The 19648-nt window shown below is 40.0% G+C and overlaps 1 protein-coding gene across 2 annotated transcripts; it reads right to left on the bottom strand.

Moving 5' to 3' along the window:
* Positions 1 to 1091: 1091 nt before the first annotated feature.
* ccni (cyclin I) lies at positions 1092 to 18861 on the bottom strand. Of its 2 annotated transcripts, none has more exons than XM_041969992.1 (10): positions 18617 to 18856; positions 17636 to 17795; positions 9481 to 9615; positions 6343 to 6417; positions 6098 to 6238; positions 5814 to 5942; positions 5597 to 5698; positions 4635 to 4800; positions 4367 to 4554; positions 1092 to 2446 (listed from the first exon to the last, which is right to left on the bottom strand). In XM_041969992.1, the coding sequence occupies exons 2-10, from the start codon at positions 17747 to 17749 to the stop codon at positions 2216 to 2218; spliced, it is 1281 nt and encodes a 426-aa protein (XP_041825926.1). In that variant the 5' UTR covers positions 17750 to 17795; positions 18617 to 18856; the 3' UTR covers positions 1092 to 2215. The 2 variants fall into 2 exon arrangements, with proteins under 2 accessions (XP_041825926.1, XP_041825927.1); XM_041969993.1 differs by lacking the exon at positions 1092 to 2446 and adding an exon at positions 3729 to 4184 and having other exon boundaries at positions 4334 to 4554; positions 18617 to 18861.
* Between the last annotated feature and the right edge of the window lie 787 nt (positions 18862 to 19648).

Here is a 19648-nt window from a genome sequence, read left to right as displayed (position 1 = left end):
TCGCATCATCCTCTGGACACACCAGCTGTAAGAGCCGCACCCGCCCTCTGAAATGTTTGTATCACGTGACATAACTGCAGCTGACTGAGCGGCAGGTTCTGTGTTAGAGCCGGTTACCTTGGCAACGTGTCACAAAGAAATAGTCCACTCAGCCGCTTCTTGTGGAAAAACTTACGATTTTACCGGTAAAAAACAACATTAACGCATTAATAATGTATTTAATATATTTTTCTTTCATAAGTGACCGTGGTATAAGCGGGATAATGCCCGACGAGGTGGCAATTATCATAACTTAATGGACTTTGCGGAGGCATGCACCAAACAGCAGTTTCCACTTTTTGGAGTCCTTGGAAGGGGTGTTGGAGAGCACTCCTTCTGGGACTCCCTTGTTCTGCTGGGGGACTTCAATACTCACATGAGCAATGACAGTGAGACCTGGAGGGGCGTGATTGGGAGGAACGCCCCCCCCCCCCCGATCTGAATCCAAGTAGTGTTTTGTTAATGGACTTATCCAAAGTTGAAATAAAATGGTAAATGGTCTGTACTTATATAGTGCTTTATCCAAAGCGCTTTACATATATGTTACATTCACCCACTCACACACACATTCACACACTGATGGCGGAAGCTGCCATGCAAAGCGCTCAACCACGACCCATCAGGAGCAATTAGGGGTTCGGTGTCTTGCGCATCCTCAATCCGAGGTTTGACTATCCGATAGTCCCTCTTCTCTGTGAATCTTTAATTTGGCCTTCACCAGGGAGACTGTGGAGTGTGATCCCCCTGTAGTTGGTGCACATGGTGCTTGTTGACCTCTCTTCTGTCCTCTCTAGCCCCAACCAGTCCAGGTAGATGGTCGTCCCTCCTGGTTGCAATTCTGCTGGAGGTTTTCCTTCCAGAGTCTTTTCTCTCCACCGTTTCCTTCGGCTGCTTAGGATGGAAGATTGAAAGAACGAGATTGGATGCAATCCATTGGTGGAACACAGTCCATATAAATAACTTTTTTGTTGTGGATCAACATAGCCGTTACACCTACTGTCAAACACGCTATTTACATGTAAAATGTGACAAACAGACGACAAAATGATGGATCAGATTTCACACTCTTTATTTAGTGGAGATGTGGTGCATTCAGGGACCTGAATAAGCCACCAATAGCTCCCTCAGCAGGAACAATAGAGATTTTAGTATCAAGACAAATAAAATAAACAGAACCTGGGCAGATGACAGTTTTATCTTTGAACATGAGTGAGAATTCACTTTTTTCTTCTAAAGGGTTTTAAACTAAGACAAAAAAAATTCCAATCAGTTCCTGTAACCTCAAACTGAGACTCAGCAGCTTCATGTTGATGCTGTAGAGAAATAAATGAAGCAAACGGCTGTCGATGTGCAAAAAGCATCACCATCAGCTGTTGGCACAAACAACAAAACAGAAGTTTTTGACCAAAACCAGATCCAAGCCACAACTCCAAAGACTTCTTTTCTATTTGTGGATGAATAAAACAACTATCGGTTCAACCTAGCATCACTACAAGCTGCATGGCCAGGGAAAACAGAGGGATGTTGATATTAGCTTCTTAACAATTAAATGGCACAAAACTTTTCTTCTATCTGGGCGAGTAGTTCAGATAGTCGTCTACACCAACCTCTGTCTTCCCATTCAGACTCATAAATATATGAAAACATGAACATAGACGAAAGAGAAACAGAATAAACGCATACATAAAAGAAAGAAGAGTTTTAAGAGAACAAATATAAGTTAACAAACAAATCCAAAAACAGAAATTCTTCCACAACAGGTCAGTAAACTAACCACAAGAGCAGGACTCGATTCTTGTTTTTTTATTAATGCAACTTTATCCGTTTATAAATTTTTTTGGATGATTTTGATTTTAACATGTATTAATATGAGAAGAAGAATTTTTTTTTGCACACTTTTGAATATTTACATTTTTTTGGGCTCTGTTTTCCAGCTGAAGGGGCTGATGGGAGCTGATCTCAGGTCAGCGCAACAGTTTGGGTTCAAAAGCATCGCAACCAAAAACAACTCAACATCAGAAAAGACGGTTTTCTCCACTAACACTGATGGACAAATATTTCATCATGGAGCTGCCATTTTTATGAATCGTTCTCTGCCTTGAACACCTGCGGCTGACGGGTCACTCGTCAATGATGATGTTGAGCTGTTTTTGGTTACCTGCTTCCTGGTTGGTCTCTAGGAGGAAGTGACCGGTTGAAGAGGCGGGCAGGGGGAGGAGCTGCCTTCTTGTCGGGACAACACCACGTTGCTGATGGAAAGGCCGCCTCCTCCTCCTCCAGCACCTGCTGTCATCGCCCCTACTGCAGACGTTGCCCCCTCCTGGATGACAGCGGTGGGGCTGATGATGTCTTCGTTGTAGAGTCGTTTGATGCCATCGTAGAAGTCGTCCACATCCATCTGCTCCACCTAAACATATAAGAAGACCTTTGAAGTAAGTTGAGTTTAGAAACTGAAACTGTTCTCAGCTTGTCTTCCTGTAGGAGCACCTGATGATTGGCTGCTTTGTTTTCTGTCATTTTTTTTAAAGTGTAGCATCTTGGGATGCCATGATTACTTAATTTCATAACATACCACCATGGTGAATTTAAAAGCTCCCTCTATAACCTCACGTTCTACAAAAGATTATGAACCACGATGGCAGATCACAACAAAAACAAAGTTAAACATCTGCTTGTTACTGCTGGTGTTGCTTCGTTTTCATTCCATGTGAGCTGCAGAAAGGCATGTTTATACCCTTTTATGCTCTCTTACATATATATAATACATAGGCCCGTTTCATGCGTTGTCATACGTTCCTTCATGCGTCTTTTACGTCACCAATTAAAATAATCCACTAGTGGGGAGTGCTGAGTTTGGAGTTCGCTCCTGCGTCGAGAAGTCAGTTTCGGACACTAATACAAAGTTATTTACAACCGCCCAACGCCTCCTTCTCCTTCGGTTTGTTCCTTGGTCTTATGTGAGCTATACTGCTCAAGACTGTACCCGCGATATTGTGTTTGCTACGTCAAGCAACGGATCCACAATTGAATGTTTCAAAACCTGCAGGATAATCACCAGCTTTTTATGCTAAAGGTAACTGTCAGTAGTTTGGTAAAATGACAATGTTTATCTACAGTAACACTGAAATGAAACGTTATTGTTACTGTAATGATGTACGGCTCTGGAACGAACGTTACATTTTACAGATGAGCAAAAAGACTAAAGTTTTTTTTTTTTTATTTATAGTTTTGGATAGTGTTTTAATGGATGCCAAGGTGGTTATGTTTGAAGATAACCGACTCGGCATAAGGTCACACACATCAGCAAAGTAGCAGCGGCTCGGCATGTAAACCATGGCTCCAAGTGAGGAATCAGACGAGAAAAGACTTTGTTCTCAACGAGGGTAAAGGGCTGGTCACTAAGCACCATCATTTCCAGCCTCAGCCCGTGGGTCATGTCTGGCAAATTTCTTGTATGTCTCAAACAACTCACAGATGTCTGTGTGTGTGTTGGTGGCTTCTTTGTGGTTGGCTTTAAGTTTTTTGGGTCTTCAGCAGCTCGGGCGTCTTCATACGCTTTCAAAACTCTGTCAAAACGATGATTATGTTTCAGGTGACTGATCAGGTTTGTAGTAGTGAAGCTACTTTTCCCTCCTCGTGGAACTTGTTTGGAACAGTTATTACAAATAACAAGCGAACTGTCTTCTTCAGAAACTTTGAAGAATTCCCACACTACCGACGCCATGTTCTCTGTTGTCAAACGTAAGCACGCTGTGCTGCATTCACAGTGTGTTGGAAATTCCCCAATCCCAGTTGTGCTTTCAGCCTTTAAGTTCACGCTTCTATTATAACATGTCGAAAAATACACTGGATGTTGGTTTAAGTCAGTAACTCAGTCAGTTTTCTTGTTAGATAAGTTAAAAAACTACCAAAACGAGTCATCTTCCAACGTGAGGGGTTATCGGGGCAAATCATTATGATATTGGACTTATCGGAATGATGTAATAGTTTCCTGTTATCGGCCCGATAATTACCCCTAAAAATTGTGACATTTCCTGTTTTTCTTTTGAGTTGCCGTTGTTGCTTTTTATCTGTTGTATCTTGACTTCTTCTCTTGACTTTTTCTTTCCCTCGATTCCTCTTGTCAGATCAGCATTAAGATACAACTCCGCAATAACCAAAACAAAATAGAAAAAAAAAAAACAAAACTTGGTTATGAAGGGTAAACATCGACCATGTTTAACTTCTTTTATATTCTCAAGGTAAAACAAGTGTGTTCAGCACAACGCTGCAGCCAGACCGTCGTTCTGCTCACTATGATGCTGGACAGAAGACTGCAGACTGGTACCTTGCGCTTGGTGGAAGCTTTGCAGCGCAGCGTGATCTTCCTCAGCTGGTTAAGATGGCGGAGGTGTTTGGGTGATGAAAGCAGAGCTGAGGAGCAGGAGGAGGAGACAGAGCCCTCCTCTTCTCCACCAGGGGTAGCATTAGTGAGTGTGTGGTCCCTGGAAGACTCGGTGGTGGAGGTGATGGTCCCTAAAAAAAGAATTTTACACATATTTTATATCAAAACCTGGTGCCCATGTTGTCCTTCAGATTTCATTTCACACGCTTACCCAGAGTTTGGCAGGTAAGTGAGGGGTCCAGGGCCGGGAGCTGCAGGGTGCTGTGGCTCTGCAGGGGTTGGTAGATGTAGACAGTGTTTGGAGACAGGGAAGCTCTCTGTGTGGACATACTACGTGCCACCAGCTCTCGACTGCGAATCAACTCAGAGCTGTCGATCTGTGGGAGACGAGAGAAACTCTTCTGTTAAAGCAGAGATCCCCAACTCCAACACTGAAAGGCTGCCCTGCTGCTTTCAGGGGCTAAAAGTTAGTTCAGGAGAACAAGTTCTCCAACAGAGCTGATTTTTCATTCCCTGTGACTGCAGTTGATAAAGTTCAATTTTAAGGAACCATTAAAATAAACTGTTATCACTAAAACATCCATAAATACTTCCTGTATTTCTTTTCTGTGGAAGCCCCTAACATAAAAAACACTTATCTGGAACCCCAGTATCACCAAATAGAGGTTAGAAAAAGATAAATAGTCACAGACTGAATATAAGAGATGGATGTAAGCAGCAAAATAGGGAATCCTTTAACTCAGTGTCAACTACAGTGGACATTATTTTTATTTTACTCACCTGTTTCTTAGGATATTCATGGGTGCAAAGGGCATATTTGCAAGTTAGCTACTTAAGAGTCATGAGTGATCCAAGACATTACCACTCGCTGAAGAATAAATAAATATTTAAAAATTTTATATTTATACACATATTGTAATTATAAAGTCTGCTTTAGTGATAAACAGCTATATATATTTCTGGAATAGATGAAAATAAAACTAAATGATTATAATCCAGTTTAATAACCAGTGCTAGTCTTAGTTTGTGCTCCTCCTACATATTCCACATTAAAGTGATGAATTTAATTCCAAAAACTAAACAGGATTATGTTGAAATTCCTGATCCTCCACCACTGAGCCCTGGAATGTAAATAAACCTGATCCTGACAGCTGAATCTAAAGACAAACAGACCTGCGCCTTCCTCAGCAGGTTGATGGTCAGAGCCAGCCAATCAGGACAGCAGGTCTCCAGCTCCAGGGTTATAATGGCCAAAGCCAGCATGGATCCTCTGAGCTGCAGAAATAATGAAACAAATCTAAAAAAAGAAGAGGACAAAGACGACCGCATCTGGAAATACAACATGGCTTAAATTACAACGTTAGCTGTGCAAAGGAAGCAGGGTGTGTACCTGCATGAGTGTGTGGTCCGCGAGGCAGTGGTACAGTCGCTGTGTGAGCTGGGCAAGGTGCTGAGACCGGTTCAGGCCCAGCATGGAGTCCAGGAACCCAGATTGACATGACAGGACCATGGCATGGAACTACAGAAGAGGCAGGATGGGAACAGATTAAGCTCCAAACATGAGAATCAGGACCTAAAACAAGCTCCCCAGCATTCAGCAATAACTTTTCTTTGCCAACAGCTGAATCCAAAAAAACACTGAGCTGTGTGTGTGTGTGTGTGTGGAACATGTACAATGTGCAGGAAGTCCAGAGCTGTGGCAGTGTGCAGATCCCAGTTCAGTTTGTCCAAGATGATCCGCTCCATCCTCAGGATCTCTGATGGGGAGCAGCCACAGTTGCTGGAGGCGACTACCGCCTTCAGAGAGGGCACACACTGAAACACACACACACACGAGTTGTTAACTGTGTTAATTCCACACAAGCTTTCCAACAGGTTCATAATGATTCAGTTATTCTCATGCTGCAGCTCCGCCTCACCTCATCCTCCTCACAGGTCTTAGCAGCCAGGAAGAAGCAGGCGATGGCGATGCAGCGCAGGTACTTCGGACGGGCCTTTAAACAAACAATCTAATCAATCAGCAATTTATCCTTTAATTTCATCTAAATGTGCTCATTTCAAAGCAACATCAGCTGGCAATGTCAACAGTTTTATTAAACTCTTTAAATCACACACACACACACACGTTTTTTTTATTGTAACCATTAAGCAGCCAGATAAAAATCAGGTGAGGCTGCAGGTGCTTTAAATGAAAATTTAACAAGGCTCCAAACCAACTTCTTACATTTCCCAGCGATGTTCTCAGCACCACATGTACTACATTCCCTTTCATCACTGCTCATGTACACTGATGGTTGATATTTAAATTTCTGTGAACCAGAATGAGGTTTAAAAAATGTTTTCTATTCTTTACTTGAAGCATTAATGCCATGAAGAAAAATGCCACATTTTTTAAAAAGTGCTAATGTTACTGACTTGAATGAAACTAAACCTGTCAAACTTTGAAATGGCTCATGAGCCTCTGCCCCCCCCGAAATGTTAGACCTGAATTTTGTGAAAGACACAGAAATCTCTCGTCTTAGTTTCATCAACAATGACTGCCTGAGTTTGATGGAGGCTGCTGAGATTTTCTGGTGACGTTTATCAGTAAGAAAATAAACACGAAGCTTCACCAGAAACAGATGCAGCTTTTTCTTATTTCTACAGCCACAAAATGTTGAGTTTCTTAGACAACATTCGTGTTTCTGTCCATCCATGTTTCATTCATGTTTCTGTTCCTTGTTAATGTGTTAATTTAAATATGCGTTATGGTGGCAGCACATCAAGGGAGTAGACTAGGGTACTGCTTCCCTGGAGACCCTCCTACCAGCTTTGCTTCTGGTGGTCTGCGACTGTGAACTCTGTATTTAGGGTGGAGACAGGCACCTCCCTCCTCCTGTATGTGTGTTTGATGTGTGTATGAATGTAGAGTGAATTCTGTGGAATGAACACTGAATATTCAGCCAGACATTCGGTGAGATAAAAGTCTGGACCTGTGAAACTGGCGTGGCCGAGAAAAACATTATTAGTTGTACTCGACAAATTTTTGGTAATATTCTTGAGCCCTGCTTAAAAATGTAAAATGTACATAAAACTTTAGCTAATGGTACTTTTGCTAATGGAGAGCGTGGAAAACCATCATGTAGGACATTTGAACAACATTTTTTTTAATCCAGAACTGCTGCCAGCATACAAACAGTTTACTATCCATCTTAGTCCATGTTAACCAACAACCCCGACCTGACTAATCCTCAGACAACCTTCTGAATGTGTCACTCAGTGGAATTTAGTTAGAGGACCTGCGTGTCCTAAAATATCCTCACGTGTAGAGCGTTGACCCTTAGCTGTTGTTCAGGTCAAATTGAACCCTTTCTGACAGTAAAAATACTCTTAACTGCATTCTTTATCATCCTTTTAGCCTGAAATTTGATCACTTTTCCTAAAATGATCCGAAATACACAAAATATTAAAACATTTGACAGTTTTCTACTTTTGTACCGGTGCTAGAAATGTTAATACACTGAGGCTGTTTGGGGTCAGATGTGACTTTGTGTCTATAGAGGTGGATTTTTTATCTACCAGTGAAGGACAAAATCAGGGAAAATGGTGGTTTTAGGGAATCTGGAAACGGAAACTTCTTTTGCAGAACAGTGCTGTCAGAGTTCTGGGGATCTTGTCCTTCGCTGTCCTCATGGACAGAATAAACTAAGACAGATTGAGAATGAAATGCACATTTTTAAATACATTTTAGTGAAATTTATCATCTATTGAACATAACCTCTCTTTTTGAATGAAAGTTTTTGGCATACAGATTCTCCTTCCTTGTTTTAATAAAGTTAATTTTATCTCATATCATCGCCACACTTGTCCAGGTTGACACAGAAACAGACGAAGGAGCGTAGGGAATGTGGAAATGGTGGAAACGTGAGCAGGAATAATCTGAAAATGAACTTATTTCAATCAGTTTGGGTTGGGATGGGGGTCATAACATTATAAAGCTGCCATTGCAGCGAGGGACGTCATTGCAGGCTTAATGTGCATCAGGTCCATGATCTGATCCTCCAACATGGAGATTTTGAGGAGGATGTGTCAAGATGAAGATGACCGATGGAGAGGAGCAGGGAGATGTTTTTATGTTAAAAATAAACAATAACAACTCTTTCTGAGCCCCCCCCCCCTTTCTGTCTACTAACTGCATAACAAAAACCACTAGAGCCCATAAAAATAGATAATTGCTTCTTATGATAAAGGAATGAAGACTGTAATACTGGTTTTCTACAGAAACTCAGAAATACTCTCCCCGCTCTCTGAAACATTTATTAAGGATTAATTATGCATTTATAAATGTCATAAATGCTATTAAGACATCCTAAATGGATCTGTAGTTTAACATCATACAGACACTTATTCAGAGGGAATTCTTGAACCAGGCCAGTAACTGACTCAGACCATGAAGGTACAAAATGTGAAGAGCATGTATGAGTTAAACCGTGTTTCTTATCAGATGTACAAGGGAACTGGGATCTCATGTCCTGGAACATCTTCTTCCTCAGTGACAAAACTTCCTGTGTGTGTGGTGGGAGCTGGACATGGATTCGACTCTGAATGTCACATCGTTGTTCTGCCTGCGATGAGGCAGCTGCGCTACGAGAACCTCCCACTAATCCAAATGAAAATAAGTCCAATCAGATCAGGTCTGAAAGGTTCTTCTCAGAGTAGAGACCATTTCCTCCCACCACTCAATGAAACTGCACAGTTCAGTACTTTTCATTTGAGCGCAGCATTGTGCGACTTAGGCCATAATTTATTATTATAAATCAGAGGAGTAATAAAAAATAATAGAAAAATTATTTATACAAAATTATATTTAAATCCTGTAGTTTTAATTTAGATGAAGTTATTTCCTTTTTCTTTTATTTACATATTTACAAGTTCTGTATATTAAGGCACACTTGAGCTAAAAGTGAAGGTGGGTTACTGGTTTAAAATTCATTAAAAGTAAATTTAAATACAAACAGGTAAGCTAACAGCTAAAGGTTAGCAGCATGGTGATAGGTAAACTCGTACCAGTCATGTACCTTGATGGAAATGAGGAAGCGGTCAAGAATGCTAACGGCTAACACCAGGGTCTCTGGGTAGAGCCGCAGTCTGCTGTGGAGCTCCGTCAGCCATCGCACGGCCTCGTCCCGCTGGGTCGGGGAGATGTCTGTATCCTGTAAACATAGCAAACACAAACAACCGCACTCAGCTCATGCTCGACTGAAATGTTTCATCTTATCAAAGACACGCGGAGGCAATCAATAGGCCTGCCCGTGTTAACTTTCATCACTTACAAACATTAAAGGTGAGGCTTTCTGAATCACATGTATTGATTTATGGCCACTGTGCTTCCATTACACTGTGTGATGTCACCATCATGAATTTGTTTAATTTGACTACTAAACAACCATCATGAGAAAACTGCTTTGGCACCTAAATCCGAACAGCAAACTCATCAATGCAGCTTTTTCAAAGAATAATTAGTTACACTATTTAAAGGAAAATTTAGCTTTTAAATTACTCCAAAAATGTCTATATTTCCGCACCCTGTAAAAACAGACACCTCACTGACATCTGCAGACACCTGAGCTGCTTTAACTCAACTACTTACCCACTGAGGTCAGAACAACTCAACAAACAATCCATAAGGAGCCTCTTGTTTTAAAAGCAAATCTATTTCTGGCCAAACAAGACTAGTTAGCATTTTCCTAAACTTAATAGACTGTTTTCGGACATTTAGCAGGACCTGGTGGAAGCCTTTCACTTATTTAAACTGAGAGGACAAACGGGATCTTCCTAAATTACAATCATTTTTTCATTAAAAAAATTCTACCACCAGTTCATCCGACTAGTTTCCTTTTCAAAGAGGAAATAAAAACTGAATGAAGGTTGTTTACCGTCATGTAAAAAGAGTGACTTAAGCTGGGTCTTTCATTTAATAACAAACAGCCTTAAGATAATAACAGTTATTATTATGACTGTGTTACAGATTCTGTAACCTGTAGAGTCTCAGGCATAAAATGATGGCTGAGCTCTCTCAGCTCCGCCACTTTGCTCATTTTTGTATTTTCCGGCATGCTGCTGCCGAGATGCTGACGGTAGGAACCCCCCAACAAGCTTCACTTTTGCTCTTCAGAAACTTACGGGTGACGTCACAGAGGCTTCGTCCATCCATACAGTCTATGATCTTCACACATGCATTTGGGTTGTTATATAATATTTTTATCCAGTCTATGAACGATGACCCAAACCCAAATTTGTTTAATGCTGCAAAAAAAAATTTCCAGTTTACTCAGTCAAATGCTTTTTATGCATCTAAAGAAAAGACTGTGGATTCCAGATTATGTAGAGTAGAATAATCTATGATGTTAATTAATCTACAAGTGTTAGAAGAGGAATGTCTACCTTTACTAAAGCCTGTTTGGTCAGGATGTATTATTAGAGGGGTTATTTTTCTATCCTTCTGGCCAAAGCTTTGCTGATTATTATAAGATCTACATTTATTAATGAAACTGGACGGTAACTGGATGGAAGTGTCGGGTCTTCTCCTGGTTTTATGAGTAGAGTAATAGCTGAGTTCATATTTGAAGGTATTATTTTGTTTTTCCTTTATTTCTAATATATTGTAGAAAGAGGGTGCCAGCGTTGTCCAGAAATCTTTGTAAATTCTGCTGGATAACCATCTAAATCTGGACCTGGAGCTTTATTCTTGGGCATATGCTGGAGAGCTTCATGGAGTCACTGGCTGAAAGAATACAAGGCCATCCTAATTTCATGTTTTAATTTTGGAAGATTAATGTTACTAAGACATTGATCGATATTCAGTAAACTGTTGTGTTTAGTTGTGATTTCTATAATGTTTTATTGAAATCTCTCAAAGTGTTTTTTATCTTGTCGGGGTCATGGCTGATATTACGTTCTGGACAGAGGAGATGATTGTTTTCTCCTTGTTTGTTTTTAACTGATTAGCCATTTATTTCCATGTTCGAAGTTCTCCAACCGAAGTCTTTGCTCGAAGAACTGTGTTTTTTTTCTATTATCTATCTATTTATTATTATTATTATTATTATTATCTATAATTTCATGAAGTTCAAGTGTAGCTTTCCTTATAGCGTTCAGTATGTGCTCTTTTGGGGAAACATGGTAAGCTCCTCTAGAGATTTTAATCTGAGTTTTATTCTGAAATTATCAAAGTTTCCTTCTTTTTCTTATGGGAAGAGAAGGAAATTATTTTTCCTCTCATTACTGCTTTTCCTGCTTCTCAAAGAACACACGCCGAAGTTTCTGGTACGCCGTTGTTTTCTAGATATAAGGACCATTCTCTTTTAAAGTAGCTAATAAACTCAGGATATTTAAGTAATGACGTATTAAATTTCTAGTTCCTGGTTTATTGTTCTTATTTTTCAGAGTGAATGATACTGGTGTGTGATCGCTAACGGTAATGGGATGAATTTTGATTTTTGATGTCACTCATCAGCATCTCACTTATTCAACAGTAATTTTAAATCAAGCAGTGGGGACTGTATGATGTCAAAAGTACATGACAGCTTGAACATGGGTAGCATCACAACAGTAAACCCCAGTATCATCTGCCTAGAAATGAAATTGTGTATTTGAAATGTTTTGCATCCTAAAGCCTTTGCTTTAGGATGCAATGATTAACAGTGTTGAAGGCCTTTGGAAGATCGATAAAAAGAGCAACACACCATTTTTTTATTGTCTAATGCCTTCATTATATCATTCATGACCTTTAATGATGCTGTAATGGTGCTGTGTTGTTTCCTGAAGCCTGACTGATATGACAGGCTTTAGGAGGCAGGCGCTGCACCCTTTCTGTACAAAGCCAAAATGACCAATCAGTGAGTAACATCTAACAATGAACAAAAAGCACAGGCAACTTGACACTGTCTGGTAACTGAATCTTAAAATGTCCAAACTTAGAAAACAACCCATATAACATGTTTGCACTGTTGGATCAAAACAGACCAAAAATCTTTCACTGGTGCAACACCGACATTGTTTTTCAGCAGCTGCTGTTTTTAGCTCTTCCTCCAGGAATGTGTGGTATTCGTAGTAGTGGGCTCTGGGTTCACTGCAACTCAAGCATGCCCTACATTGTCCCTGATCATATGTCATGACTTCCTCAGAGACCTGAATAAATGTCATATCGTCCTATCCGAGCTTGTTCATGTCTTAAATTCAGAGCCTCATTTGGCTTTAAAGGCAGAAATCAGCTGTCCTATAGCTTGTGGAAATGCCTTTGACTCCTCGTTTCTTGTAGAGCTGCATTGAAATGAACATAAATAAAAAAGCATTTATATGTTTCTTTAATTTCTTTAAAGTTGAACCAAAGTTGCCAGTTAAATTAAACTGGAACAGCTTGCATATTGGCCTCATCACCAGCATGTCTGATGATGTCTGACATGCTACTACACATCATACATGACATGTTCCTGTTGCACCAAAGTAAACACAGACCGCTAAAACATCTGAATAATCCAATCAGAGTGCATTTGTTATCTTGCCATGACTACCACTGCCTTGCTCTATTTGGACACCAGTATGGCATCTAGAAAAATATCCAACTGACGAAAAAAGATCACAGACACAAAGAGAGCTGAGCTGACAGGAAAATGAACCCAGTGACCTAGCTGATGGGTTTGAAATAAAAATACAATCTATAAAGACTTGTTTGAGTTGAATGAATGAACTTCTTCACTTACATTTGAGGCTTTTTAATAAATAATATTAAAAAAAAAAGACAGACATTAAAGAGCAGCTGAACTTTGGCTTCTCCAAAACAAACAAATATAGAATAAACAGAAGGTTCATGTATTCTGAATCAATGGAGGTGAAACATTTCTTATGAAGACATTTTCCAGGTATTTATCATTTAATGAAGGTGTGTCTGTTCATAGGTGGAGACCAGCTGAGGGTGTGATGGAACATGTCTATGACATCATGTGTCTTATGATGTGTGAAACTGGGTGAGAACAGCTGTGACGGATGTAAAGAAACAAACCCTTTCAATGGAGTTTTGTGCAGTGACTCACTGTTACTGTCTGCCGTCAAGTCTGACAACAACACACTAAATGTGACTAAATTTTCCATCCTTCCAAAAAAATTGCATAAAAATACTTTTCTTGACACTAGACCAGACGAGTTAATCAATTATTCAAACAACATAAATCCAGTCAGCTCTTCAGAATCTGAACTATGACTTCTTTCACAATTTTTCTATTTGTTTAACGGCAGAGAAAAACCTTTAAATGTTGTTTAACTTGAAATTATATCCTTTTCCTAAAGCAACTCCCAACATTAGAAAAAAGAAAATACTGCCTAGATTCATATTTAATGGATTACTTTACGGCACTTTGGTTAAAATCGCAGAGGAAACTACAGACTACACACACACACACACACCCCGCTGACTGATCTGAGACTAAAACATTCTCCTGCAGGTGTGCCATCACCTTCCACAACTTCCAGAGATCAAAAACCAGACAAACCATCAAGGCATTGTTTATTTATGCTTCTAGATTCAGAGTCTCTAAATGAGCTGCAGACGACAGCCATGAGAGCACATTCAGCACTAAACAGGCTGCTTTTCTTTTTCAGAGCTCCAGCAAGGTGTGTTTTATTTGGAAGTTAAGGAAGTATTTCAAGTAAAAGAATGAGAAACTAGAGAAGAAGGAGAAGTGTCACCAACACAGAGAACTGTGGGGTTGATCCGGTATGTTGGGCTCGTAAGAAATTTTTTCATCTTCGTCTCATTCAGAAACAATTCTCATGATCAGCAGCAGCAGATTTTCACCCTCCGTCTTGGTGCGTGCGGTGAAACTTTTCCAGCAGCTGATGTGCTTCTGGCTGACCGTGGGTTGGATATAAAGGACAGTTTGAGCTTAATGTGAGCAGAAGTAAAGACGGCTGCATTTACAAGGTGTCAGCTAGATGGACGGGATGAGAGAACAGGTGAGGTGGTTCACCTGAGAATTCATGTAGAAAGAATTACTGCCTGCAGGAATGAAACGGTACCATCAGACTGTGATGGTTGTTCTCTGGTTACCATTAGTCCCAGTGTTGTTCTGTCAGACAGTCAGAACTGTTTACTGGTTCCACAGGTTTCAGAGTGGAACTGAAATCTGACCCAGTTTTTTGGTACATTTTATTGTTATTGTAATAAATAAAACTTCTCCCACATATTTAGCTTCCTCTCATATTTTTACTTCATCTTTTGCTTAAACAAAAATTTTATTAAATTAAAATATTTATCTAATGATGTATATTTAAATATCTGACTTTTCCTTTTATAACTACCAGAATAATTTCATTCACCAGAAATAAATCCATACAGATGAACAGAGAAGAGATTTGATTTCAGAATAAAAAAAAAATCTGAAGAAGAAATTACCCCAACCAATAAGTGACCAATTAACCTAACACGCATGTGATTGGACGTAGGGAGGAAGCCGGGGTACCTAGAAAACCCACGCTTACGCAGGGAGAACATGAAACTCCACACAGAACGACCACCGTTCTGAACCCCCAGCCGAGGCTCAAACCAGCGACGTTCTTGCTGTGAGGCTGCGGTGCTAACCACCACACCACCACGTCCCCTGAAATGCGAGACGTTTGTTACGTTATGGCCATTTAAAAAGAGAACAGCTCTTTAGCGAAAATGGACCATTTCTGATCCCGAGGAAGGGACGTAAACAGAAAGTGAAGACAAGAGGCTGAGTAACCAAATTTTTTCAGTGTAAGAGATATTTAAACATTTACTTTAATGTCTCTGCTGGGTGTGTCATGTCAGAGGTGACAGTACAGCCAGTTATACTGTGATGATGTCACATGTACGCACTGACCAGCGCGTTAATCACAGCCTCTACATGTTGCCCAGTCTCACACGCTGATTTGCCGAGCTGTCACTGGAGGCTAACAGGACCATGGTTCCCAGATACTAACTTCAACAAGTACTGATCATTAGACAACATGAATTTAAAAAGGAACAACAAAGCTACAGGGATCTGACACGCGTCACTTCGATGCACACTGTTCACATGTTTGCATGTTTTGTGCAACTCCTTGTTTTCTCTAAAATTCCCCCACAGACATTCTCCGTGATCCCACCATGTGATTTAAATACCAATGAAACCAGCCACAGTGCATTTGACCTGCGTAAATGGAGGATTGTGTGCATCACTACTTCCCAAATGTTGGCCATAAAGCCGTTTTGTGGTTTCATAACTGAACTTGCTGTCAAATACTTCTGATTTTTCTTTTATAAATGACATAAAAAAAAAATCTTTACCTTTTGTTATGTTTTTTTCCAGCACAACTTCACCCATATGGTCTGATAATATATATATATATATATATATATATATAATCTTTAAGCTACTTTATTATTAATATTAACAATTTAAGTCCAAAAACATACAGGTCTGATTTGAGCCCTTTTTCCTGTGACAAAATGACAAAAAAGAAGAAAAAAAGTATATATAGAAAGAAAAGCAATGCCTACTCATCCAATCTCACTTTTACACTCAGATGCAGTGAATATGTTTATGTTATCATAATAAAACTATCATATTTCTGGCTTTATCTGTCAGTGTCAAACAAAAGCTTGGAGAGAGTTTGAGAGACGCTGACAGCAGCACTCCAGCTGATCTAGTTGCTTTGAAAAGCAAATGCGATCTGACCATCCAGGTGCGATCATAGGCCCTTAAGAGATTTTAAAGGTCCCATATTATACACTTTATTCCCAATCTGAGACCATTCATTAATATCTAAATTAAATATTTCCGCCATGGTATGGACAAATCGACCCTCAGTTTGAGTGCAGCGGCTTCTCTTCACCTCCCTCTTTTTAGCAGCTTCAGAAATGTGCCGTTTATGGTGGGCGGAACCCTGGTGGAGCAGCTCAGCTGTTGGCTCCGCCCATCGCATCGCCCGTCATGAGGTGATTGACAGGTTAATATATTTTCAAGCTATCAGACTAATAAGGCCGAAACGATAAAATAACTGCCAGCTCTTACCTCTCCAGCTGTGTCACGGACAGTTGGTATTGAACCTGGCTTCAGCTTCAAACGGTTGGCGAAGCCTGCTTTCCATGCCCCCATGTTGTGGAAACAGTCCTCTTGAAATGCTGGCCACAGACATGCAAAACCTTTGGAAGTTTTCCGGGTACATTTCCTCCAAAAATAAAATTAATCCACTCAGTCCTCGTGGGTTCAGTGGATGGAAGTAAAAAAACGTTTTCGTGTTCATTTATGCAGCCACAAACAGAACAGTGCTTCTGTCGCTTAGCCATGTCCGCTAACGAGGGTTGCCGAAGAGGGAAAAACACTGGGCGCTAGGTGATTTTTAGAGGGCGGGCTTTGAGAGCCGGTAGACGGGTCCATCGCTCTGTGGGGAGTGGTTATTGTCCCTTATGACGTCATAACGTACACGCTTTCAAACAAGCTCATTTCAGCGCTTACTTCCCTAGAGGTGGAGCAGGGGGGAGAGAGAGCGCCTGAAAGAGTTTCACACTTACGGGTCTCCTACACATGCGGGGGGACCAGTATGACTGTTCCAAAACCATTAAAAAGTGAATTTTGCATAATATGGGACCTTTAAATTAAAACCGTGATGAATGAAGGTTAAAATATTTGTTTTAATGCATATAAGTTTTTACTTATAATAATATGCAAATGTCTTGAGCCACCACTTTTGTTATATATTTAAGTAGCTGGGCTTTGTTGTGATCTTTTTAAACTGCCTTTAGTTTTGAAAATCCTTTTCTTTGTCATCCTTTTCCAGCTCAGCCCATGCAACCTGACTACTGTCATAAAAATTATACCAAACTCAACCAGTGTTGATTCATACAAAACATCTGGTTTCTGTTGGTTTGCACGTTTAAATGGCTCAAGACGTTCGCACAGTACTGCAGTTTGACTCTTAAGCTTTTCCAATACTTTGATTTCTCCTGGAATAAACATGTCTGCCTCTAGAATCATGTGCAGTAATCTGTCTTGGAATATATATATATAAATATATATGTGTGTGTGTGTGTGTGTATATATATGTCCTGATAGCTGCATAGATTAAAATATCATATGCTTGAGACTGAGTTAAAATGTGACTGAAATGAATGTTGTATGGGCACATCATTAAACAGACATTCAGCTCCTATCATAAGAAGTAAATCCTCACCTGTGAGGAGGGTTTCTTTGGCACGTAGACCTTCCAAATCTTGGCTTCCCTAGAGGCGGCCTTTTCTAGAAGAAAAGACAGCCTCTGGCGTCCCCAGGGATCCATGAACTTCATTCTGTCCTCCCCAGGTCAAGCCTACCTCCCCACTGGATACAGCTACCTGCATGGTGACACATCATCTCAGCATATCACGTGCTCCAACTCACCTTGGCCATTAAATCTAAGTAAGCTTGATTAGCATAGCTAGTATAATAAATAAGATGCTCTAGTTTTACTCACAATGTTTCCAACAGTGTTTTTGTTCTCAGAAATGGCAGTTATGTATAAATTATAATGGATTAAAATATTAAAAATAGTTTTTAATTTGATTTATTATTTTATTTTCATTTTCATATTAGTGGAGCTGGTCGAGTTGACTGATTGGAATAACAATCCTGAACTTATTCAAAGCTGTTTAAGTAGAGTCATTATTTTAATGTAGAATAGAAATAGAAATACTTTATTACTCCCTTCAGAGAGCCCTCAGGGAAATTTGGGTAAATGTGCATCACTGTAAACAGTAAACAGTACCCTCTTTATAAGTTACAAAGTGAAAGCAAGTAAGCATCTCCTTTTGTCGGAATAACATTGAACCTCCAACGGGAAGTCCCAAATTTTCAAGAACTTTCGGTCTTGAGAGTGCCCAGGTTCATACTCAATGCTACCCTGAGTTATTAACAATGAACCTGACTAGTATCTGGAAAGGAGGTTGTTTGACAGCCGGTAGCCCTTAGGGTCGCTAGCGACTCGGTGTCTAACATGACCAGCAAGCTAGTCCTTTAAACAAAAATGGGTATTTCAATAAATAGTCGACAACCACTAGTTGGTGTGAATTAAAGAAGTCGAGGCGCGTACTGGTTAGCAGGACAGTGTTGACTGCACCGAAGAGACATTTAAATGGCTAACTCAGTCCCAGCAAGTAGACAGGGCCCGGAGCCTTACCTCCCCTGCGTAGCGGAGAAAACCACAGTTGGGTTTCATCCGGTCCACTCGATTCAAGGATGAAGAAAAGAGGTGGAACCCGCACTTCTGTTCAGTCGTCCATCGTGGCTTCCATTGTCCTATTGCTTAGGGAAAAGGGGCTGTAAAAAAATATATATAAAAAGAAAAGAATGGAATATAGACAGATACGTCTACTTCCGAGGAGGGGGTTGGGGAAGAGAACAGGACAGTCCCCGCCCACCTCCGAGCAGAAAGGAGAGGCGAAACAATCCTACCTCCTGTGTGTCCATAATTTGTTATATTTCTGCTGAAAATGCATTACTTGCAAAGGGGCTTCTATACAGAACATTTTGTCTCATTGTTGGACATTAAAGCATTTTTCTATTGATTAAATTTATGTTTTTATTCACAGGAAAAATAGCCTTAGGGATTTAAGATGTATAGAACTGTACGTGGGTAGTGGGGTGTTTTGAGCTGACAGATATAACAAACCCTTCTTCACTTTATTCATTATCAAAACAAGTCAGGTCGGTCCCTTAATAATGTCATAGCCTCTTAAAAATTATTTAATTGTAGCTATTACCCATTATAATTAGTAGTCTAAAAAGCCCACAGATGAAGATGACAGAGGATTTGAGTTTTTTATTTTATTTATTTATTATTATTATTATTATTATTACATTATTTTTGACACGAAGTGGTTTGTTGGATACATTAAAAAAAGACTGTCAAGAAGAACAACGTAATGTCAAGATTGCGTCAGGATTCAGCATATTATCGGCCAATCAAATTATTTAGATTTGGGCGGACTATTTGAACGGCCAACGATATGCCTTTCTGATTGCCTAACAGAAACGTCAATCAAAGGGGGCTCGTCTCATTTAACGCAGATTCAATATTGTCAATGCAGTGATATCAGTTGATAGGTTTAGGTTCGATGGCCGACGTATGGTCAAAGAGTTTAGGTTAATGCTAGAAATAAAGCCAAAAAGACACTCAAACAATAGCCACAGACGTTTATTTGTACAGCTA

The sequence above is a fragment of the Melanotaenia boesemani genome, chromosome 19 (assembly GCF_017639745.1).
Source record: "Melanotaenia boesemani isolate fMelBoe1 chromosome 19, fMelBoe1.pri, whole genome shotgun sequence".
NCBI lineage: Eukaryota > Metazoa > Chordata > Actinopteri > Atheriniformes > Melanotaeniidae > Melanotaenia > Melanotaenia boesemani.
Note: the sequence above shows the minus strand (reverse complement) of the source record. Positions and strands in the feature narration are given on the sequence as shown.

Excerpts from the sequence above, each read along its gene's own strand:
- ccni (XM_041969992.1), bottom strand. The coding sequence starts at position 17,749 with ATGAAGTTCATGGATCCCTGGGGACGCCAGAGGCTGTCTTTTCTTCTA. Across the intron at positions 9,616-17,635 it reads CAAAGAAACCCTCCTCACAG|GATACAGACATCTCCCCGAC; the intron begins GTGAGGATTTAC and ends CTATGTTTACAG. Across the intron at positions 4,801-5,596 it reads ACCTGCTGAGGAAGGCGCAG|ATCGACAGCTCTGAGTTGAT; the intron begins GTCTGTTTGTCT and ends CGTCTCCCACAG.